Source organism: Neodiprion pinetum, chromosome 2 (genome assembly GCF_021155775.2).
Source record: "Neodiprion pinetum isolate iyNeoPine1 chromosome 2, iyNeoPine1.2, whole genome shotgun sequence".
Classification (NCBI taxonomy): Eukaryota; Metazoa; Arthropoda; class Insecta; order Hymenoptera; family Diprionidae; genus Neodiprion; species Neodiprion pinetum.
The window spans coordinates 1,358,200-1,380,702 of NC_060233.1; the positions used below are offsets into that span (position 1 = coordinate 1,358,200).

The window sequence follows — 22,503 nt, forward strand, 5'->3', positions numbered from 1 at the left end:
ATATTTGGAAAAATCTAAACACTCACAGGGACAACAGTGCTTTCGACCATGTAATGATAGATGCGATAACTGCGGCCAAGATAAGAACTGTAGCTCAGCTTTACGTTGAGTTCCAGTCATGATTCTTATTTGTTCTGGGACGAAACTTTGAAACATGTCACGTATTTAATAATTCGCGGTTGTGTTGTTGCCGGTGCGGTATGAATTCGTAGAATCAGTTTAGGCCGTGTGGGTATAACAAATTGTAGATAAAATAGTCAAGCGTGTTAATAGACTTTGCCGAGAGTAGCCTCAGGCGGCTTGCAGCCAGGTAAAAGTGTTTTTCGCAAGCGGACACCCATAAGTATCCCACGTATGAAAACGAAATGCAGGCCGGGGTTTTCAGGCCCAGAATATCGGAAGTAAGAAGTAGCCGAGGGAGCTAGGCTAGGGTTGACATGATGTGCGCTCTGAGCGGCACGAGGTTATGTTAACGGTTACGACGACCCTGCGCGTTTGTTGCAGGAGGCCTTTCAGATCCTCCTCGATGTTATGGAGAGTAATTTCGCGGCTCTAAGACTGCCTGCCGACACAAATCAAAGCACCAAGAACTCGTCGAAACGTCGAAAACTCCCGGCCCTGACGCAGCAACGCTCCTGCGGGCAGAATTGCGTCCTCGCAGCTTACTGCTACGCACCCATAATCGATCAGAGTTTTCTCAGGTTTGCCCACCTCGCGACGAGCGGGAGCCGAGAAGAATTCGGCGCCGTATTCCAGGTGATCCTGCCGCTTCCCCGGACCGTAAAAAGCATAACAAGTCGGGCTACGATGAGGATTAACAAACCGCTGGACGAAAGTCAGGAGCCGATGGAAATCGAGGAGATCAGCTACACGGAGCCATCGATTCCCGTCGTCATCCTCGATCCGTCAGCTATCAAGACTGAAAAGCTCGACGAGGAGGAGACTGAGCCTTCCAACGTTCGGCCGAAGGTCATCCTCAGGGAATCGAAGCTGTCCAACATCCGGGAGGGTCCGTCGACCGGACGCGAAGCAGCGGAAGTCGAGGAAGTCGCGGAAGCCGAGGAACCTGAGGCGGAGGGGTTGACGAGGTCGGACGCTTATCAACGAACGAAATCTACGCTGCGGTCTCTCGTGCGTTCGAAAGAAGTCGCCGCGACGGAAACGCAAGGGAGGAAAACCAGGTTCTACTATTTCTGGCAGACGACATTCTTCGTTCTTTTTCCCATCGCCCTGATCGTTGCCGGAGTAACGATATCGCGGGACGAGTCTTACGACCTTGACTGCGTCCAGCGTTTCGACCCCGCCGAGACGATAAGGGAGTTGGAAAACCGCGTCTTCGGCCAGGCCAAGGCCGTTCAGGAGCTCGGGGTCCAGCTGACGACCCTGGAATCAAGCCGGTTCAAGATCGTCGTTTTGATCGGAGGAACGGGGATCGGGAAATCGTACGCAGCTCATATTATCAGCGAGAATTTTCCCGCCCGAAGAAACGTTTTCCACTACATCCCCCGCCTACAGCCGATGGAGAGGTACGCTTGGGAGCTGCTCTCCGACTGCGGATGCAATTTAATTGTAATCGAGAACTTGAGCAACAGAGACATCGCGGATGCGTCAGATTTCGCGGCGCGATTGGCATCGCGGATAGCGCAGGGCAATTACTGCCTGCTGATTCTCCAAGTGATTAACGTTGACGAAATCCACGACGACCTTAAGCACACCGTTGATCTCGCGAGGAGTACCAAAGAGATTCAGGACTATTATAAGAGCAAAAATTTGAACGTCAATGTCGTCACGTTCGAACCACTCAGCAGCGATGACGTCGACAGGTGCATCGCCGAAGCCGCCAAAGAGCGGAAACTCACCCTTTCCGATGACGAAATTCGCCGCGTTAGGCTCGGTTTGGAAATTGCCGGCAGTGGGTGCAAGGGGGCTTACGCGAAGGTTCAATTATTTGACAAAAAAATCGATGTTTAGATATTATTTTTCACTTTCTTGCATTTTTTTTTTTTTTTTTTTTTTTACAAATTTATTACGCAGTGTGGATCGCCCAGTTCTTAATTTCTGGGATTTCAGTTTGACGATTTTTATGAATAGACATCTCAATTTTTTTTTTCCTCACATACAGCCGAAATTAGTCGGGGTTCTTGACGTATAGACTCAGATTGAAATTTTATGGAACGATGTGCTGAATTGAAAGTCACTGCCTTTTCGTTGATTTCATTACGAGATAGTCGGACATTGATGATTTATCAAATTTATATAATCGTGAGCAATGACGATTTTCCTAAAAATTCAAGATAAAAAAATACTGAAATTGTAACTACCGAGCTTAGATATCGATTCTTCATTTCAGATCGCTTTGAAATGGAAAAAATTTTAGCGGATACTTTGTCTTGCACTCCACGGTGGCTTATTTAGGCATGATGGAATGAAATCGATTAGGATTTGAACCATTTTAAATTGCTTTGAAAGAAAAAGTCGATATTTTGGCTTTAATTTATACAATTTTAATGTTAGTATTTTTTCCTGAATTCTTAGGAAAATCTTATTTTCGAATTCGTGAATTTGGTGGAAGCTCAATGAGCGACTATCCCGTAATAAAATAAGCAAATAACCTTGACTCTTGGCTCATTATTATCTGTGAGTGACATCGACGACATTGTGGCATTTGAATGAAAGAACCTATAATCATGAAACGTAAAAAACTGCCGTTGACGCAATATTTCCGCTGAAATTTAAATTCTGCATCTTGGCGTTCGTAACCCGATAAAAATTATCGAATAGCCTCTTAGGAATGACTAGATATAGTATATATATGATAAAAAAAAATCAGGGTCCTTTTTTAGTGGAGTTCAGGGAACATACTCGCAGAATCTTATCCTTGCTGACAGCGAAATCGACCACATTAAGAACGGTCTAAAAATTGTCGACAACAGGTGCAAGGAAGCTTACACGAAGGTTCAATTATTTGACCAAAGATTCGATGCTACATAATTAATGATTAAAATCAAGTACGTATAAATTGATAATAAATTGTTATAATGGCAAGTCAGGGTTGTTCTACGTTGCAGTTAAGACGTACGCATAATTTTTTCTTAGATATATTTCAAACTTTTGAAGAACAATATTTTTCGTTACTTGAGCCGTGTAGGTCTTTTTAATTCTGTGTCCGTTATTAAGATATTTTTCGGCGTTTTTTTTCCAGATTATCAGTTTATCCATAGAAAGCATTGTGCCAAAGCGTATCAAGGATTTCACAAAAAGTGTTCGAGCTTCCGTCTAATTATAATTATAGAAATTAGTAATAACCGTTTATTATTCAGCACCACGTACTCAACAACGTTTAAATATCTTGATCAGTTTCTTTCAATTCGCGATCCAATATGCACTAATTGTAAGTAGTAAATTAAAGTACGTTGCTCAATTATCAAAGACTTGGAATTTTAATATAACTAATATAAGTATACAACTTGTTAAGAATTCCTGCCTGATTTAACGCGATTGTGAGAAATTTATCCACCTCATGTTTGTGTGAAACCGAACGAGACGAATTGGAAAGAAGTTACTACTAAAAAAAATGGCGAATGTGTGGTCTTATTAACATAGAGATTGTACAATTATTATATTTTTGGGTATATTTTCTAAATAGAATTTAGGTGATATTATACTGATACTGCGTGTGCGCATCATAAAGAGTGATAAAAGACATTTCTAAGCAAAGTTTAAGTATAGCTGTGAACTAAGTTGTTTGTTATCGACAATACAATATCGATTCTTATAAATAAAAAACGTCACTTTTTTTAAACCAATCATTGCGTTCCGTACCCATTACTTCGTTACCTCAACAGTTACTCGTCATTATCTAGCTCAAGTATAAACGCTATTTCCTTCAAAATTTAGTCGCGTAAGATTGATGCAATGTACAAAGAATCTCTCGTAAAGAAACTGGAAGTTCGCAAGGCGGAAATTAAGACGCTAACGAGCCTTCAGATTCAACGCGCGTGTTATGTTAGTCGTAAATATTGCAATTTCTATTTTTTGCAATTTTTTATTTTTCATCTGGACACAGATACCGTGCCGGTATGTATAAAAATAACGAGATTCAAGTCCGAATGGATATTTCAAGGACCGAGAAAGAAAGAACCGGGTACACGCATACCTAGAATAATATTCGCGAACCTTTCACTTCGAGCGATTCGAGAGCTAGAGTAACGTAATTTTTATTGCTCACAATCAGTTGAATAACGTCGCCTAGTCATATCATGCGTAAAGGTCTATTGGTATAGATAGAGACGGTCTAACATAATCGCGCAGCTTAGCCACCCCGGAAATTCGACCAGTATTTATCTATGTACCAAGATCCTAATTGTCCATAGCCTGTTATATCAGATCGCCAGAGAAGCCCGCGGCTCCAGTCACCTAATTTCACGTCACTGTCATCCGATATGCTAATCTCGATCGCGGTAATTCAATTATACTTGGTCTTTTTTGCGCCACAATAAGGATCAACCCTTTTCTCCACGTCGCCCGAGAAATTTCTCCAGGCAGTTAATTTTGGTAATAAGCGGTCAAAATTTATGTTGCGTGAATCAAGTTGATATTTACTTACCACTTCGTCCAAACCAGCTTCTCAAACCATCGGAAAGAAAACGGATGGCAAAACAAACTGTTCATATATATGTACCGATATCATGTGGCAGAAGTAAACGAGTACGGCACTTTTAGGAAGTACAGTTCACATGGATCTAAGATTTTCTCTCATAAGACCCGGAATTACGTAATTTTCAAATAATCGACCCTTAGATTTGAAAAGGCTTTCGATCCCAGCTGTTCATCGCTTGTGACTTAGCTGTGATCGATTACTTGATGCTTGATGATGATCAATGACGTTTTGTATAACAGACACAAACTGAAGGTTATAAGGTTCGAGTACACGTTTCAAAAGCAAAATCTGCGTGCCCAATTGAGCTTGCTGAATGATTTTATATCGAGATCGGAATGGGCAGCAGGACTTGATAATGAGAAACGATTTGACTAATTCATAAGAGTGCAGACTTTGTTTTGCATGCCAATTTCCCTCCCGTCTGCCTTGTCTACGCATGTTACTTAATTGTTACAACTAACGCGACGATCAGCAGTCTGCAGAAAACCTGACCGTGAATATAAAGACGTAGCAGAATGATTATTCGGTTACTCGCGCCTTGTGCAGGAGCGAATTCCATTCGCGCATAGTATAATTACCCATCGAATTTATACCGAGGTGTCAATAAGGCCTTTTCTCAACGTACGTCTTTGCGTATACGCTCTCCGGTTATCAATGAGATCAAAATCGATCTGTATAACCGTAGATAATTCAGTATACGGCGTTTCGAGTTTCTAATTCTTATCTGATATACAAACCACCCTGTTGTCGGTTGTTCCATTCGATTTATTTTGGAGGGACAATTTGCGATCGAAGTGATTTCAAATCCTCTTGAAGGCTGCTTCGAAGCCACCTCATGGATTTCTGTATCGGGTTTGAACTCCCAAAACTTCTGATTGTGTTTAATTTAACTATAATCAGGATCATCCGATCTTGGCGTCGAGTAAAATGTGATGGGAGATTTTAACGGTGCATCGGTCAACTTTCACCGTCATTTGACGCTGTTACTCCGTACCTCCATACTTAAATGATATGTCCATTCCAGTGTTATAATGATTAGGTAACCCGGACTAGAATATTGCTAGCGTAATAAAAAAGAAACCCATGATCCACATGCACGAGTTTATAATATCCACGTAACCGAGGATCCTATGTTCGTAAGATTCGTAATGTAGATACGTGGGCAAGTCCATATTGTGCGTGGCAGACAGGCTGACCTAACGCGTATATTACGCATGCAACGATTATGCTCCTCAAACTCGTAATCATTCGGCCTGTTTCCGCTCTTGCGACATTCGATACGAGGGTGGATTCTCCCACAGGTTTTTATTCGGACCAGACGTTGCTGCGATCTATTTTTTTTTTTATTTTTTTTTCAATTCTCTAATCATTACAGCTTTCCCAAATTTATTACAAGAAAATACGGAAACGTAAAACCGATTCTCGCTTCCGCATTGCAGTACGATTGTTATGTCAAGAGCAAAGCTGCGGAACGTGAAAATAACGAATGTAAGTTAGAGAAAAAATAATGCACGAACGTTGATTTCGTATCAGTTGAAATCCAAATACGGTATCTCCGTAAAAAGAAATGTATACTACCTTGTTTAAAAACTCGGAATCAGGTGCCCGGATGAAGCCCCTTATTGGAGAACGGAAGTGACGCAGAGCTTGGACCAGTTTAACATCGACGCGAATCAAGTTGCCGCTACTTAGGCGTAAAGTTATATTTTCGTTGCAGGAATTGCATTGAGTATTGAATTTTAGGTGTAAATCTCCGTGAAACGATAATAATTAATGCTTGCTTAGCTAAAACTTCGACGACCGGTTGAGTCAGCGTGTCAGAATTTATGTCAAAGATTTTCATAACAAGTATGTATTAGTATGCTTAAACCGACTGGTGGAAGCGCGGTGAGCACAATGCTGCCCTAGGAGGCAAAGGCAGGTAATAAACCGGTAACACAAGTGTAAATGTTTACGTGCGAGGGTAACGGACGACGGGTAATAAGGAGAATACGTAATCGGTATGGCCAAGTGTCCGTAAATTACGACGGAGCTGAGCTTGTGTTGGCTAAGTCTCCAGTTGGAAGAGCGAATTACTACATATTTGCTCCCCGCACCGCGGATAGGAAGGCTCTGTCAAAGCTGGGTAGGAAGAAAGAAAGGTGGCGAGTCCGGTAAATTATAAAAGGAGTCCAGCGTGCCCGCGAAAGAGGCAGTCGCTTCCTACTCGCTACGAAGTTCCTTCAAAGTCAAAGTGCGCGTTACGAGGTAGGTGAACACTGGGAGAAAAATATAGATAAGCACGTTCCATACTGGCATGCCTTGCATATCATAGTTTCACCTCCGGCATCATCTTCCACAATCGTTACTTGTTCACCGGTTCATTTTTTACAACCGTGAGTGTGATGTACCAGTACAGGGGGGTGTGATTTTTCAGTATTTGCTAATATTTTATCGCCACCTTCGGGATATCGTTATTTGGTACATAGAAGTAGTACGGCCAACGTGACGATACCGTATGACAGTTCAAATCTCGTGTGTGATATACGATGTGCGTAAACTGCCTTTTTTTGCTTCACTTTTTCACTGTGATTCGCTGTAGTCGACATTTTATGGTCAGTGATGCTTTACTGACGGATTATGAACGTAGAAGATGAAACTTTTTGTCCTACATAAGAATTTCGAAAGGAAGAAAATTAATTGTCAGTATTTGTTTTATAAATATAAACGTGTTTCGAAGAAAATTTTGGTACCTTTCCCAAGACGGTCTTTTGCCTTTATTCATTAAGAATCGTGATTTTGTCCAACGATACAAACGATTTTCATCACAACCATATAGATCAAGAATAGAGGTCGATTCGTTTGATCCGAAAAAAGATTTTTGTTTCAAGTACGAAAAGAGTGTGATCAAAAGCTATTTAATACATCGAAGCAATTTAATCGCTTGATGTGAAACATTGTTAACATTAAGAGAGATGGGTTTGTTTGAGAAAACTAGTCGAATGTAAACAAGCCTGTAACTGCGTTTTATTTTTTTAAAGAAATCCTTTCTCTACACTCAAAGACACTCGCCCAGTTTCATCTTCGTGGATTTCTATTACGGAAACATGCAAATTCAACCACGGGCCGTTTAATGGGTTGCGTAATCGAGACCGGCTGTCTGCAGAATCGTGACTAAAGTACCGCAATACATGCATGAAGCGATACCATCCATGCGTATGAATAGCATACGATTCGAAGCCATTAATGTAGAGCTGATCGCACATCACAGCCTTTGGTACCTGACGGCAGTTTAATAAATTATTCACCGTTGTCGAATAATCGATGTCTGCATGAACGTCATAGGGCGAAATCAATTCGCAATCGAATCACGAAACAATGCGACTATTTGAATTAAGACGATGTATCCTGCATCATAATGCGCCCACATTCTGCGTCAATCGGTGTGCATCGAATAACGATACCGATTGTTGACGTTCCGTCTAATCCACCACGGTCTTATCACACTTACAGAGTATCCCAGAGTATCCCTTCCGATTTTCTGTCCAATAAGGCCTTCATTACGCTTTCAAGGTGCCTAATTGATGTGACAAAGCGCATCAGAGGTGTATCTTCCTTGAATCATGATTAATGATCGCGCTTAATTAATTCGTTCTTTATAAACGCTGCAATGAACTCAATCCTTGTCCGGAGAATGTGGGTCACGATTTTTTAAGTAGGGCATGTTACCTGTTTCCGCGTAGAAAGTATCAGAGACCGCAAGTTAGGACTTCGGAATAGATTAACGCGTAACAATGATGTAATCCCACACGGCATCGTCGCCGTGAGCTTAGGGTGGTGGCCCAACAAGATGAGAGTAGCAAAATGCGGTTTAGTTAATGGCTCGGATTGTAATTAAGTTACGTTAAAGTTGATTTTTTGAACAAACGAAAAAAAACCAATAGCATAGAAAATAGTTGAAGATTCAGGCGAAAGCTGGGACAGTATTGTTGCATGATTGAGGAGACGGCCGATTGGATTGTTGCCGAAAAGGCAAGAGTCGCTCTCCGCTTTGAGATGATAATTTTCGAAGTTAGCGTCGAGAAATTTACATACGGGATCGGGTGCGTGCCTTCTTTGTCAGGTGTTGCGTGGTCCAGTCGAGTGTTTCATCATGCGGAAAGGGAAAGAAGGATAGAGAGAAAAATAAAAAAAAAAATACACGCCAAAACCTGTAGGTGCGGTTATGCATTTGTCGTCGGACGCGCACGTTAGAGTATATATGAGACGTGTGGAACGAACGTCTATAGCATAAGCGGTTGTATAATCCGGGAGAAAGTTGTTGCACAATTAGACAATCAACAGATATTATATCAGCCCAAGCGGTTACGGGATTATTCATATGTAGGTATATTTTACCCGCCGCAGTGCATATTACGTGAATAGTGCGTGCGTTTAAGGCCTGCTGAGCGTGTCTTCTTTCGAAAATACCACGAGGTACCCTAGACCATATGAATGAAGCACGTAACAGTTAATTTTTACACGCTATCATTGTTCTCGTACTTCGCTGACAGTCCACGCGTCGTTGCAGGATGCATTTTACTGTCGGAATTGCGCAATTATCCTGTAAAGATTACGTATGCAAGTGTAATTGGGTCGTATGTGACTTGCTGTTTTCAATTTCCTTTTTCTTGATGAAGCCAAAATAAGTATTCGATTTTGACGTGCACGAGAACTTGAGACCCCTTTGTTGGTTGAATTGTAATTTTAGATTCATATCCGTTACCGCGTTAGAAATTGAGAGAAGAAATTCTGGAGTGAAATTTCCGAGGCACTTGTCCTTTTTCATGGTATTGCATGCGCCATTTGGCATGAAATTTCCTTTGCATATAACCTTCGCGGACATTATGCATGAATTGCTCAGGGGATGTTACATCACTGTGACTGATGCTCAGTAATATACTCAGCCTAGACCTTCTTGCATAGGTGATGGACTTTCATTTCCTAGTTAGTAATTCGCGTGTAAATCGTGCTCCGTACGTCATTAAAAATCGGCAAGCCCTGGTAGAGTAAAAGCGTCAGCAGGCCCGTTATCGGGACTTTTCGCCAAGTGTTTTCGTACCTGTCCTTGGGTCGTAAACTGGACTCTGTTAATACACATCGAGACTCGCCATGCACATGCCGCGGCATTCCCTTCGGGAAAGAGAAAGTCGACTCGTTCTGCGGTAAAACAGGAGCTGATGCCCGCTTCAAAGTAGGTCTTTTGGGGCCAGTGCCTCTGCATTATATCGCAAATGCCACTTCCGTAGGCGTGCACAAATTGACTCAGCTCGCGGTCGATGAGACAGTAGTCTTAATATCAATGTTCCATTGTACTTTCAGGCTGACAGCTAATCGTCCAACTCCAAGCGCCGATATTCCAAAAGCACCGTCAAACTCCGGAACAATGGTGGTCGTCGAGTGGGTAACCCCTGAGGATGAGTACGTTTGCACCCTGTCTAGGGAAACGCAGGAGGTCGCGAAGCAGGAACTTCGGGAAGACAAGAACTCCAGGGACCAGGCACTGAGGCAGATCAGAGAATGGATCAAGCTTAATCCCAGGATCGAGAACTGTCGTCTTGGTAAGACAGCTTGTGGAATGTTTGTTGCGTTTGCTTACTTTTGTCCTACTGAATTTTTACGATAATCTGAACGATCACGTTATTCAATTCCCTCTTCGCATCTACCCTTTTACAGATAGTCAGTTTCTCTTGAAGTTCCTGAGGTGCAAAAAGTACAGCGTTCCCATGGCCCAGGAGGCCATCGAACGATACCTGTTGCTCAGACAAGTTTACCACCCGGCTTTCAACAATCTGGACATCATTGATCCAGTCCTCGAGGATCTCTTGGCACTTGGGTAGGTGGTCTGCGCGATTAGCGTCACTGCAATTTAATTCCAAAAGTTCCTTCCGTAATTGGTACCGACGTAGCTTTTCCCATATTTCCAAATGTTCATTTTCAGACAGGGAAACGAATAGAAATTTTAGCTAATACTTGGCAATAACCGCTAATTTACCGACCAGACATTAAAATTAATTCACACTGCAGGTACCTCTTTGCGGTTCCCGGTCGCGACAGGAAGGGACGTCGAGTGATCGTCGCGAGACCAGGTACGAATCAGTCTCTTCTTTTGTTTGTTGTTGAATCTGTTTAACCATGTTCGAGAAATCGTCTTATCCTGCTGGCCGTTTATTTTCCGACGCAGGGGTTTTCGACCCGTATAAATACAACAACGCTGACATGTGCCGCATCCACGCGATAACTTACGAGGCGCTAATGGAGGATGAGGAAAGCCAGGTGCGAGGCTTTGTGCATTTTGCCGATGGTGCCGGAGTCAGCTTTCCACACTTGACTCTGTTCACCCCCAAGGAAGCAGTCCGCATAGTTAAGAACGGCGAGGTACTGTTCGTTCCAACTCTTCTCTCTGCGTTCCTCTACCTCCAGGTGTAAGATTATAAGATTCAATAATTGTTTCCGATAACACAGCGTACGATTCCGATGCGGCACAAGGAGATAAATGCCATCAACATCCATTCATCCGTCAAGTTCGCTCTGGACTTTGGAATGTCGCTGATATCGGAGAAAATCAAGAAGCGTGTCAACATCTACACCAGCCTTAATGATGCTTCGAACAAAAAGATGGACACGAGTATCCTCCCGAAGGAGTACGGTGGCACCATGCCCATGAAGGAGATGATCGGTGAGACCAATTTCTCCCGAGAGTTTCAATCTTAATTCAACATAGTGTTCGTTCGATTCTTCTAGAGTTGTATAATTTCATGACATTTCAGACCTATGGAGGAAGGAGCTCGTTGCCCTTCGACCCACACTCCTGAGTCACGACAAGATGAGGGTCCGTCTGGAAATGTTTTCCGAGAAGGCAAGGGAAGGTGCAGTGTCGGCCCTGAAGCAGGGCTTCGGTTGTGCCGCAGTTGGTTCTGGCGACTCGATACAAGGGATAACGGGGTCGTTCCGTAAGCTTGAAGTAGACTAGGGAAAGTACAATGTAGTTAGACTTACATCACACGAGTTATTATCATATTTTTTAAGTTTGTTGTTTTTCACGGATCACAATTGTATATCATTTGTATTGTACCTTATAACATTATATGAGATAGGAGGACATGCCTTAGCTTCGCCGCGTCGGGTCGACGCCAAAAATTGCTGCACATAATAGTAAATATATAGTACGGGAGGACTTCGCTCACTGACGTAAAGGAAAGCAAAAGAAAGCCACGGCTTTCATAAAATCAAAAGATACACGCACGCTGTAGCACCGTAACATCTTAGACGCTAACAATTGATTTTTCATACATCATGACGAAGAACTAGCGGGTAAAATCGTTACTTTTTCGTTGGATTCACGAGTAGGGAAGGGCCAAATAGATCGTCGGAACATTGGATCGGTCGGTAAATTGGGAACGAACTTGACACTGTTGTGTTATAAGATAGTAATTACAGGTATGTTTATAACGTTGGCGTGATAGCAGTAGTGTTACGTACGTTCTTTTGGCTCTAGATATCATCGTTCTACCGTGGAATTATAATTAATGCTTATCGCAGCACACCGGACAAGCATTTGTACAGAAGTCTCGCTCCGTGAAGCGCGGTAAAATTAGGCTTAGAATTTAATACAACGACTTAATGTGTTTTTACATATGTTTTTAGATTTAATAAAAGATTTTTTTCTTCCAACGGTGTGTCTTTAAAACTTTCTTGACCCACCTACTTAATCATCATGACTTATTACATATTATTTCACATTAATTCAGTGTTTCTTCTCCGACCACTAGAGGATGATCTTCTTTGTACTCAGTCGAACAGAAATTTATTACTCTTCAACTTCTTTCCACGTATATTAAACTTTACATTCTTTTGCAATGTATAACAGAAAAATCAAATTGTAAGATGTATAACGATAAGCCGAAAAATCGTGCCAGGGAGTGCCGATAGAAAAGGAAGAAAGGGCTTAGGATAACCATTGGCCAACTAGTTCACGGACTCTGGCCTTGGCTGCGGTCATCTCTGCGGAGTCCGTTGAGAGGTCGCTGTAGAGATCTTGGCAGTGAGAGGTTCCTGTTCGATCAGATTAAGAATTAACTTTGCGGGTCGAGGTAGCGCAATGATATGAACAGCCACGTTTGTACATACATTGCACAATGTTTTTTAAACATACAATTGCGAAACAGCAGCCCGCTCATGATCGTGAACCTGAACGCTTGCTCTTACCCATAACCAGAATTGCTGGTGACGACTCGTTCAGATCCTCGAGGACCGAGAGCGCGTGCCAAGGGTCGAGATCTCCGTTGGTAAATATAACGTTTGTCACCTCCGGTCTAAGCCCACCGTATACGATATTCGTCCTGGTGACGGCGGAGTCGAGGAGATACTCGTTGTAGCTGAAAATCGACACGGTAAACGTTTAAAGAGATCTGCCATTTTCGGTTCCAAGATAAGAATCAATCGAGTTACGTCGTCCGACTCACTAGTCACCGTAGAGGTCTTTGCAGAGTTCGGTGAAGAATTCAATCTGAAACAGGGTGCCAAAGACGGACTTGTCGGAGTTTGCCGTTTGGTAGTAGCCGTACTCGGTACATGTTTGGTAGTACCATGGCCGCACTGGAAATTGAAGACATGTTTAACTCAGGCTATCGCGTCATTGCGCATACTGCAGTAACTATATACTGACTTGCACTGGTAGCTGCATAAGAGTTCCAGTCCTCGTTGATGTAAGCCTCAACCAAGCTCGCGTAGCTGGTGTCGACGCAGGTGGACCAGCTCGTCAAGTACGCCAAACGCTGGAGAGGCGAGCCTAGATACGTCGCCGTCATAACGTCGCACATCCTTCCGACGCTCGACTGCCCCGTGGAATCAACCGCGTCGTACTGAACGACTCCAGCGAAAACCTGCCGAATTTAAACGAGATCGCAACACATATGTTACGGGTATCTTATTAGGGATACAAGGAGAGTTCTGGATACATGTTCCCATACTGACGTTTATCAACACTTTGCCAAGATACAAACCTTTCTTTAAAACGTTCGAGGATGGGGTGCATTTGCACTCTAATTGATTTTATCTTAATTCCGATCATTTAGCTGTCCGACCTTATTCATCAGAGTGCGAATAACCCTCGCCCTGAAAGATTCTAGAAAAAGGTTTGTGTCTTGACTAAGTGTTGGTAAATGTCAGCATGGGAATCTGTATCCAGAACTCTCGTTGTATTTGTTTCCACCTACTCACCCCGGCAAGCGTGTTCAACAGGGAAGCCACATCTTGCCAGGAAGACGTATCGATGTCGTTGCAGAGGCTGCAAATTCGAAAGAGGAATAAGATGTAATATTTGAATTGGAAGGAAATAAAGAGCACGGCTTCGGTTGTCACCTACTTGAAAAATCTCTTCAGCGTCTCGGGACCGGTGCTGGTTTGCAGTAGCTCTTCCACGGCCAGGAAGGCGTCGTTTACATCTACAGAGCACTGACTACTGTACCTGGACAAAGCCACCGTGACAACCTCGTAGTATTCTGAAACAATTGTAAGGTAGATTGAGACGATCTGAAGTGGTCGAGTTGGAGGGCTTACCGTAAAAGTCAGCTTTCGCGAGAATGGGAGCGCTGCTGGCCAGAGCACCCTGTCAACAATGTCAAAGGGATGTTAATATTTATCGGTCAAGTAAAGATGATAATTTTATAGGCAGAGCAACCTTTATCAGATGAGGGTATTTTATTCGAGCCCAAGCTGCCATGTTTCCGGCGTATGAACCACCGAAAAGCACGACCGTACTGTTTTCAAGGTTTCTCTGTTTCTTCACGATCTCGATGAAGTAGGCCAGATCTGCTAGGGCCTGGTCCACGTTTAGGTACTGCAGATTCTCGGAGCTCGTGTTACTGCGGGAAAGTACTTTAATTGCATATCCATTTTCAATTGCGGTTGAAATAATTTGGATCAAAATTGTGATTTTCATTAGGCATTAAGAATTCATTGATAAATACAGATTCGTATCGCATCTATCACTGCATATGATACAAGTATACAATATGTATCTATAAAACAATCTGGGTTAAATCATTACGATCTCATTCTTGCAAGGGCCTTGTCTACGTTAAGCAACAAGATTGACACGATTAGATAACGCGGGTCGGTACCCGTAGTATAATTTTTTTTAATCAATCAAACTCAGCTTCGGCTCATCGCATCAAGTGTCAGATCATGTGCGGCACATGACAGTCAAATCATATCCGTATTGCGATTCTGTAAATTGCATTAATTAAATCACGAGCTTGATGATAGCCTAATAATACGGAACTGCGACAGCGAAGCAATTTCATGGTCGAACATGAACAACACACCAATTACACCGAGGTCAATTTGCCTCATAATAATGCTGCTATTTTTCTGGGATATTAAGATAGAGAGAGACGGTGCTTATTTACCCTCTGAAATTCAGGCCAGATAAAAGTATGGTAATGATCAATGAGTGGAACAAAGTTCACAACAAGTTCTCTTGAGCCAGCTAATCTCTTCAGCAGACGTTATACCTACTTGGTTGGATAACTTTCACCATAGTATCGATGCTCCGTATAGTACATCATCGCACCATAAGTCGAAGCAAGGTTGTACATCTGACCGGATCGCAGCCACCCTGGAGTGATTTCCCACTCTCCACCGATCATTATGAGAATTGGGGCATTCGATTCGGAAAGGAACTGATCATTCTCGTAGTATCTCTGCGAAAGAACCTCATTATTCGCGGCTTAGAGTCAATCGTAGTGAAGGAAAGGGTTCTAATAAGAAATGAGCGGCTTCCAAAAGGCTTTTCTAGTTGAACTGCATCGCTCAGGGTAGCAGAAGGGCCCCAATTCTATTTTTGAACTCTTTCCTCTGTGACAGTACGCAAAGAGTGTTCTTTAATCACCATGGACCACGTTCGATTATCACGGGGATTGAAGTGGTCGACTGGCTGCTCTATCCACGCAATGCTTGGCGTCCCGGCGGATCTGGCAGCTGGAGGATCCGGCAGTCCTTCGAACCAGAAACTGCGGGACCCGAAGGCATCTCCAGAGTTAATTAGCAGCGCAGCTGTCGCCACGGAGAGCAGCCAAACCGAAGGGCGTCTCATTTTCTTGACTGGTCTGGCAGGATTAGGAAAATGAGTGTCCACCCTTCTCTATATTTACAGATCAAGTTTTGTATTAGAGATTGCAATTGATAGTGATAATTACATACCTGTTCCTGTACAACCGCGGAAGGAGTAGTAAGAAGGGCGAACGATTACTTACCTCGACTAGAGTGACAGAATTACTGATAACTCCAACGTTTCACGATACAATATCTAGACATCTGATAGCACTTTTTTGGGGTAAGCTGAGAGGAGGGGAAGAAGTCAAGCGAATTACACTTAGACTCGCAGACTCGAATTTCTAGTGGGGATGCTGATAAAACAAGTCGCTAAAAACCCATTACTCTTCGGCGTAAATGAAACGGCTTTAGTGTATTCCAGTTTCTTCTGTGTGTTAATATTAAAGGGTTATATAGAAAGCTTTATTGCCTTGGTTATTCGTGTAATCAAAAAATTCTTTATTCCAAGTTTGCATGAGGATACAGTGTCAAAAAATTGGCATTTCACCGTGTCCTCGCAGCCGATTCTGCGGCACTTCCGTCACCTTTAACAGTTTGGCCGAGCACCATTTGCATACGAAGCCATTCGTATGTACGTTTTATATCGATATAAAACCAACACGAAACTATACAAACTTTTCATTTGTAGAGTATAGCGGACAGCTTACAGTATCTTTTTCTTCCTTGATCAAGGTGCACGACTATCTGTGCGGCGTTTTGCTGCTCCTTTCGTTGCCCTCCGAGGCCGATACTTCGGTGGGCTGATCCTGACTCCAGGATCGACTTCGGCTACGCCTGGAAACTTTCCGTCGTCTTCGTCTGCTAATTCCAGAATCGGAGTAGCCCGATTCACTCTCAGTGTCCATGGATTCATAGTTCTTACCGTCCCATTTGCTTCTCTCAGTTCTCTTCGCGGAGTCCTTTTCTTTCGAGCGGTCTTTACGTTTCTCGGTGGTATCGCGACTCTTCCCATTTCTCTCGCATTCTTTTTCCGTCCTGTCTCCACGCGTCCTCTTCTTCTTACTCTGCTTTACCCGCGACTTCTCATCCCTCGGTCTCTTCCGTGGGCTTCTCAATCGCTTCTCCTCCGCCCTCGACGCTCTGGTTGGCGTCTCTCCCCCCGAGTCGGAGGAATCGGACCACCGCCAGTTCCGCGAGCTTTCTTCTCGCATCCAGCTCGAGCCTCTGGCCGATTCCTGATCAGGCCTCGAAGATCTGGCCGAGGCTGTTCTCTGGTCATGGTGACTGGATCCCCGCCTCGTCCTGGACCTCTGGGGGCTCTTGACGTCGTATTCGTCACGGGGGTTGCGGAAGGTATGCAGAAAGTTGCAGGACCTACCCTTGGGGCACTTCGGCATGCCGCAAATCGCGTTACGCCACGACTGGACATTCGCGAATTCGCAGTTGAGCTGCCGGCCCGCGTACCAGCGGCCCTTTAGGCTGCGCAGCGCCCTGGCCGCGGCCCGCTCTTCATAGTACTCGACGTACATGTTGCCTCGGAGATGGATCTCCGTGTTGCGACAACACTTGAGGGTCTTAATCCTGCCGAAGGTCTCCAGCTCCGGCACCACGTCGTTGTAGAATTCTCGGAAGTGGTGCCGCGTTTCGGAGCCCCCGAACTCGAGCGCGATGTCCGTGTCGTACTCGGCTGAGTTTTTCTCCAGCGAAAAATGCGAGTAAAATCCAGGAATGAGGAGCACCCTGGAGAGCGCGAGTCGCTGGTGGTTCCGCGAACACGTGTCGCCGTACCGGCAGGCTCCAGTCTTCGAGAAAAACGGGCAGGGTTCCTTTCCAGGTTGCGAATTCGTCACTTCTCGAAGGACTTCCGGCGTAGATCTTCCTTCGTCGATGTATGCCTCGATATTGCGGTGAACCTCTTCCAACCTCTCGGATTCCTCTTCCTCTTTACGACGCGCTTCCTCCTTCTTCAAGCGCAACACCTCCTGCTTAGCCTCGTACTCTTTACGGATTCGCGTCTCCTGGTCCAGCTGCACCTGACGGGCTTTCGCCTTCCGCTCCTGCTGGATTCTCCACTCTTTTTGCGCTCGAAGCTGTAATTTGTAAATTTTAGAGTACGATTAGCGTGGTATGTCGCAGAAGCGATGGAAATAATCTCGTCAGGAAAATAATTCAAACTGCACTGACATTTGGAAAAAATTCTTTCGAAGTGCAATAAAATCTATGAAATTTAATAATCTGATTTTTACATTCAGGGTTCTGTAAGGCCGACTAATTTCATTGGTTTGTTTTTTCAGGTTATACGAAGTTGTGTAAAGGGTGCATATTTCGCAACTGATTGCGAGGATAAAACTTCTTAGATTGCGTCTCGCTTTAAACTTCGTGTGGGTAGAATTGATCAACTCACAATAAAATAGTTTTCGGGTTCGGATGTCCACATGATTATAATTATATTGTAATATTTCAAATCTCAAGATTCGAATATTTCTACGAGCTTCGTTAACTCCGAGGAGTCTTTCCACGTGTGCAACATTGCAGGAGACTGAAATACTGATTAATCAACGAATTGACACGAAGATTTCACTGGGCTCCACATGAAACGCAAAAACTCGGCAATAGCTTCATCATAACTATTCATCGATTTTCACAACGATTTTTACTCGCCAGTTAACATAAATCTAGTAGCGAAAAAAAGAGAAACAAATATTCCGATCTTCAAAATTTTTAATGATCGCAGAACGCGCCAATACAAAAAAAAACTCGACGTGGCTGAAGTTAGTAACGTTATGGTAATGATGAAAGTTTCGAAAAATCGTTATTTCACATTTGCGGGAAAGTCTAAAATTCAGTAAATCATAAGAGGTATAACGTATATTCAAATTTTGAAAACTTAGCCAAACCTTCAAAGTCACTGTAACTTGCAAAATCGTAATTTTTCTGCCCAATTTTTCATTACGTTAACGTTACTAACTTCAGCTTCATGAAACTCGGCCCTACGCTGAGAATGTAAATACTTGTGTAGGAAAAACAAAAAAACTGTAGATGTTTGATTAAAAAGTGTAAAATAGATGATTTACCTCCTCCTCGAGCCACTCTCGTTCCCGAATCTCGTGTTCCCTGGCTTCCTCCTTGTCTCTGCGTTCCTCCTCGGCGCGCTGGAATTCTAGCCAGTTTAAATACTCGGAGGTCTCCTTTAGTTTAGCGTCAAGCCGTTCGGCGTCAGCGTCGCGAGCGCGAGCTTGGCTAGTCCGGATTCTTCTGCGCCGTTCCTTTTTCGCTTGGCGCCGCCAAGTCTTATGACTGAGCCTTTCGACGATCGCTGGTTCCATTATCCAGCATCGTGAGTAACTTGTGTCGTTTTCAACACGGGGCTGGCGGTACAAATTGATTCAATTATTCTCGCGAGACATCTCTCCGGCTTGACAGTTTCATCTAGCAGACTACACAACTGGCATGGAGGGCTAGATTTGTAACGGCGGCCATATTACCGCGCGGTAAATTAAATTCACTCACAATCAGTCTCACTCGAACGATTTTTACACCGTATTCGTTCACTAGTAACAGTTTTAAAAAATCAGAAACGCCTGGGCCGCGATATCAAAAGCTTTCATTTCTAACAAGCATGAACGAGCGCTAGATACTGAATCATCAGTCAACGAAAATACCTAGTTGGTCTTGCCACTCCACGACCAGTGCTGCCACCTGGAGTCACGCGGGGAGTTCAAAAAGCACCGTTATGCATAAGGGGAGCGATGAACGAACGGCAGCAGACCTGAGCCAGTGCGATCGGCCCACGTTCCGTGCATTCTATGAAATGACCAGCAACCACTTATGTGTCAATGTGCCACGCGTCGCAAAGCACGGTGTTTCGTATATCAAGAAAATGCGGTTCGCTATGCGCGAGGGATGAGGACGGTAGCTTGTACTTAGTGCGGGGCTGTTCACTTTTTCTGTTTTTCGTGCATCGAAGACCATCCGAAAACTGCAAACCCCCGATTAACCAAAGTAACGATAATTACATGACATACAGCTCCGACGAACGGTTGTTGTAATAACGGTAAACTGATTTACCGGTCAACATTTAGCGCAGTGTGTCAGGTGAGTGCGAAATTGAAACGAAGGATGAGGTAGCTCCAGTTGAACGAAATCGGAACTGCCGACAAGTATCTAATTGTCAGCGCGTCTACAATAGTGCATCGAAAAGAAGTATTCATCGAAATTTGTCATTTCCCACGAAAATTTGAACGCATGTGAAAGCAATGCACAGAATACCGCGTACAGAATAGTACAATAATCTGCAGGTCAGCGGGTTTCACATTTGACAATAAAAGTCTGATTCACTGGGGGATTATTAAACAGAACGCACAAACGGCACACTAATTGCACGGACTAATAATGGGGGAAGCGAATGGTACTCGGGTTGTAAAACGGCAGGTAAACGCTAGTAATCTTGGCGCCAAGACTAAGTTTAGGGCCTACGTGCTCTGGCTTTTCGGTGGAATTTTCGGGGCGCACCACTTTTATCTCGGCAGGGACGACCATGGGTTTTTATGGTGGTGCTCGTTAGGCGGATACTTTGGGGCCGGCTGGCTGAGGGATCTTTTCAAAATACCTGGCTACGTTTCGGACGCAAATAACGAACCGGAGTACATCGAGTGGTTCAAAAATCAAGTCCGAACCAACAATAAGGTAGTCCTCGCTTAAAGTTTTATAATACATCATTTTATGTGGTCCTTGTATTCAACGTCAAAGAATACACTTTTTTTTTCACTGGGTGATCGTGAAACTTGAACGGATGGATCCGTTTTGGAAATCTAGACGAACTTTCATTTCTTTTAAACTCGAACAGTTTACAGTGACCAAGTTACGTTTCATTCGCGATCATAATTCCTCCAACTGCATCTGAATCGTATTTGTAGGTAAGACACAAAAAAACAATCGATATAGATCGATTCATATGATATCTATATCCGTCTGTGGATACGCAGTTATCGACAACGCATGTTTTTTCAGTTTGTAAAAAACTTGGTATACCCGGGAAAACAAGATGCGAAAATGCTAATTTCCGTAACTTGACGTTACAGAGTTGTACATATAAAATGATATTACGAGATTATAATGAGTGATTGATGTTCTTGAACGTCTGTTTGTTTTCGACGTATACATATATATAAATGTATCCGCATCCGATGGTAACTTATTGTTAGGCATAACTCGTGTCGTTTCAAATCGAAATTCTCTCGTTCAATCTGTAGATTATCTGTAAACTCTATACGATCCAACAAGAATTTTGCTCGCGAGCTCATCCACCCCAGAAATTGCGACGCCGTTATACATACTCATGCAATAATATGTGCGCTTGTTTTCCTTCGAAGCGTATCTCCCCGTCTCATACGGACCGATAGAAAGAGTGGTCGTTTATACGATAACAGATTTGAGTGATAAATTTTTCAAATTCAGTACAGCGATATTCTCGTTTTTTCTTGCAACCAGCCACCGTTTTCGACGTGTCGGTTCATCGGCGGGGTCGTCATATCTTACTTATGGGGCGAACTGGTCTACATGGCAATCCCCGAGGACGAGGTATACGGAATCAACTTCAAGCCACTGATGATCCTGATTCCAGCAGCCGTCGCATTAGGTGAGTACATGTAAATCGAGTTGCGCGAAGATGATTTTCTTGTTTTGTCTCTCCAATCAAACAAAGACTATCAATTATCTTCTCTCAAAATCCAGGGGTATGGGTGGTCGGTAACGTCGGTCGCGAGGAGGGTTCGATTTGGGTGCCCTTGGTCGCAGCTTACGTTTGTTATCCGACGCTGACCTACCTCGGTGACGACAGCACGTGGATGTCGGCGATGGTCCTGACCGCCGCGCTTTCCTTTGACACCTGGAGCAAGCGGTGGCGACTCAAACCGAAGAAGAAGCGAGGCCTTGTCCGCAGACTGACGATCCTCGGTCTCGCGGCTCTCCTCTACTCGTCCCTGTGGGGGAGCTACTTCGTATTTAACGCCAGGTTCACTGACAGCGAGGGCGAGGAGATCAAGATATCCGAAGCCGTCAAGCACTTCCTAACGTCCCCCATTTGGCTCGATCTCAAGGTGAGTTTCCGCATTTTTCTTTCCATTCCTTTTTTCGATCCACTCTTTCACCATCTTCTTTATTCGCATTTGATATAGGCCAGCTTGCATGAGACTTGGAGACACGCCCAGCATCACGGATTCTGGGCTACTTGGAGACAGTTGGTCGACCTTACCGATCCGAGGGGCGAGATAAACGCGTACAAGGTGGGCACACCCTACTTGAAACCGAAAATTTCCGCCACCTTCTGTGATATTTTCGATAATTGTTATCGATTTCTTCGACACCGATTAATAGATGATTGATATTTGGAAAACCAATCTTTCCAGGTCTTGGGTCTGTCGCAAACGGCTTCGCAGAGCGAGGTGACGGCCAAGTGGAGAAGCCTCTCGCGGGAGAATCACCCCGACAAGGTGAAGGGTTCGGAGGATGAGAGGAGAGTCGCGCAGGAGAAGTTTATGGAAATACAGCAGGCCTACGAGATACTCTCGAGTGCAAAGAATCGGAGACAGAGCCGGAACCGAAAACCTGCTTGAGAATTGCGAAGAATGCAACTGCGGCAGGGGGAGGCCGGCAAAAAATCGTAACGCTCAATACACTATCCGACATTCCTATAATAACGACAATTATTTTTATGACGATGACGTGTTGTTGGATAATAAAGTATTGTTAAACTGTATTGTAAAACA

The 22,503-nt window shown here is 43.9% G+C and overlaps 5 protein-coding genes across 5 annotated transcripts; 3 read left to right on the forward strand and 2 right to left on the reverse strand.

Moving 5' to 3' along the window:
- The first annotated feature begins 115 nt into the window (after nucleotides 1–115).
- LOC124212942 (uncharacterized) lies at nucleotides 116–3,806 on the forward strand. Its single transcript, XM_046613623.2, has 2 exons — nucleotides 116–401; nucleotides 505–3,806. The coding sequence occupies exons 1-2, from the start codon at nucleotides 366–368 to the stop codon at nucleotides 1,969–1,971; spliced, it is 1,503 nt and encodes a 500-aa protein (XP_046469579.1). The 5' UTR covers nucleotides 116–365; the 3' UTR covers nucleotides 1,972–3,806.
- Nucleotides 3,807–6,785: 2,979 nt separating this feature from the next.
- On the forward strand, nucleotides 6,786–12,352 carry LOC124212944 (alpha-tocopherol transfer protein-like). The gene is made up of 7 exons (XM_046613628.1): nucleotides 6,786–6,907; nucleotides 10,001–10,239; nucleotides 10,355–10,514; nucleotides 10,706–10,767; nucleotides 10,863–11,056; nucleotides 11,144–11,357; nucleotides 11,449–12,352. Exons 2-7 carry the CDS (start codon nucleotides 10,065–10,067, stop codon nucleotides 11,649–11,651), a joined length of 1,008 nt encoding a protein of 335 aa, XP_046469584.1. The 5' UTR covers nucleotides 6,786–6,907; nucleotides 10,001–10,064; the 3' UTR covers nucleotides 11,652–12,352.
- Nucleotides 12,017–15,972, reverse strand: LOC124212943 (thymus-specific serine protease). The gene is made up of 11 exons (XM_046613627.2): nucleotides 15,937–15,972; nucleotides 15,573–15,824; nucleotides 15,200–15,384; nucleotides 14,361–14,544; nucleotides 14,240–14,288; nucleotides 14,046–14,181; nucleotides 13,901–13,967; nucleotides 13,347–13,563; nucleotides 13,144–13,276; nucleotides 12,887–13,056; nucleotides 12,017–12,733 (listed from the first exon to the last, which is right to left on the reverse strand). Exons 2-11 carry the CDS (start codon nucleotides 15,774–15,776, stop codon nucleotides 12,627–12,629), a joined length of 1,452 nt encoding a protein of 483 aa, XP_046469583.1. The 5' UTR covers nucleotides 15,777–15,824; nucleotides 15,937–15,972; the 3' UTR covers nucleotides 12,017–12,626.
- A 245-nt stretch (nucleotides 15,973–16,217) lies between these two features.
- On the reverse strand, nucleotides 16,218–19,419 carry LOC124211050 (U2 small nuclear ribonucleoprotein auxiliary factor 35 kDa subunit-related protein 2). Its single transcript, XM_046609702.2, has 2 exons — nucleotides 18,811–19,419; nucleotides 16,218–17,826 (listed from the first exon to the last, which is right to left on the reverse strand). The coding sequence occupies exons 1-2, from the start codon at nucleotides 19,060–19,062 to the stop codon at nucleotides 16,477–16,479; spliced, it is 1,602 nt and encodes a 533-aa protein (XP_046465658.1). The 5' UTR covers nucleotides 19,063–19,419; the 3' UTR covers nucleotides 16,218–16,476.
- Nucleotides 19,082–22,501, forward strand: wus (TM2 and DnaJ domain-containing protein wurst). Its single transcript, XM_046609703.2, has 5 exons — nucleotides 19,082–20,422; nucleotides 21,227–21,374; nucleotides 21,470–21,834; nucleotides 21,913–22,020; nucleotides 22,144–22,501. The coding sequence occupies exons 1-5, from the start codon at nucleotides 20,129–20,131 to the stop codon at nucleotides 22,348–22,350; spliced, it is 1,122 nt and encodes a 373-aa protein (XP_046465659.1). The 5' UTR covers nucleotides 19,082–20,128; the 3' UTR covers nucleotides 22,351–22,501.
- Nucleotides 22,502–22,503: the final 2 nt, after the last annotated feature.

Excerpts from the sequence above, each read along its gene's own strand:
- LOC124212942 (XM_046613623.2), top strand. The coding sequence starts at position 366 with ATGCAGGCCGGGGTTTTCAGGCCCAGAATATCGGAA. Across the intron at positions 402-504 it reads TCAGGCCCAGAATATCGGAA|GAGGCCTTTCAGATCCTCCT; the intron begins GTAAGAAGTAGC and ends CGTTTGTTGCAG.
- LOC124212944 (XM_046613628.1), top strand. The coding sequence starts at position 10,065 with ATGGTGGTCGTCGAGTGGGTAACCCCTGAGGATGAGTACGTTTGCACC. Across the intron at positions 10,240-10,354 it reads GATCGAGAACTGTCGTCTTG|ATAGTCAGTTTCTCTTGAAG; the intron begins GTAAGACAGCTT and ends ACCCTTTTACAG. Across the intron at positions 10,515-10,705 it reads GAGGATCTCTTGGCACTTGG|GTACCTCTTTGCGGTTCCCG; the intron begins GTAGGTGGTCTG and ends TTCACACTGCAG.
- LOC124212943 (XM_046613627.2), bottom strand. The coding sequence starts at position 15,776 with ATGAGACGCCCTTCGGTTTGGCTGCTCTCCGTGGCGACAGCTGCGCTG. Across the intron at positions 15,385-15,572 it reads ATAATCGAACGTGGTCCATG|AGATACTACGAGAATGATCA; the intron begins GTGATTAAAGAA and ends GTTCTTTCGCAG. Across the intron at positions 13,057-13,143 it reads AAAGACCTCTACGGTGACTA|CTACAACGAGTATCTCCTCG; the intron begins GTGAGTCGGACG and ends GTCGATTTTCAG.
- LOC124211050 (XM_046609702.2), bottom strand. The coding sequence starts at position 19,062 with ATGGAACCAGCGATCGTCGAAAGGCTCAGTCATAAGACTTGGCGGCGC. Across the intron at positions 17,827-18,810 it reads GAGAGTGGCTCGAGGAGGAG|CTTCGAGCGCAAAAAGAGTG; the intron begins GTAAATCATCTA and ends TACAAATTACAG.
- wus (XM_046609703.2), top strand. The coding sequence starts at position 20,129 with ATGGGGGAAGCGAATGGTACTCGGGTTGTAAAACGGCAGGTAAACGCT. Across the intron at positions 21,375-21,469 it reads TCCAGCAGCCGTCGCATTAG|GGGTATGGGTGGTCGGTAAC; the intron begins GTGAGTACATGT and ends CTCAAAATCCAG. Across the intron at positions 22,021-22,143 it reads GCGAGATAAACGCGTACAAG|GTCTTGGGTCTGTCGCAAAC; the intron begins GTGGGCACACCC and ends CAATCTTTCCAG.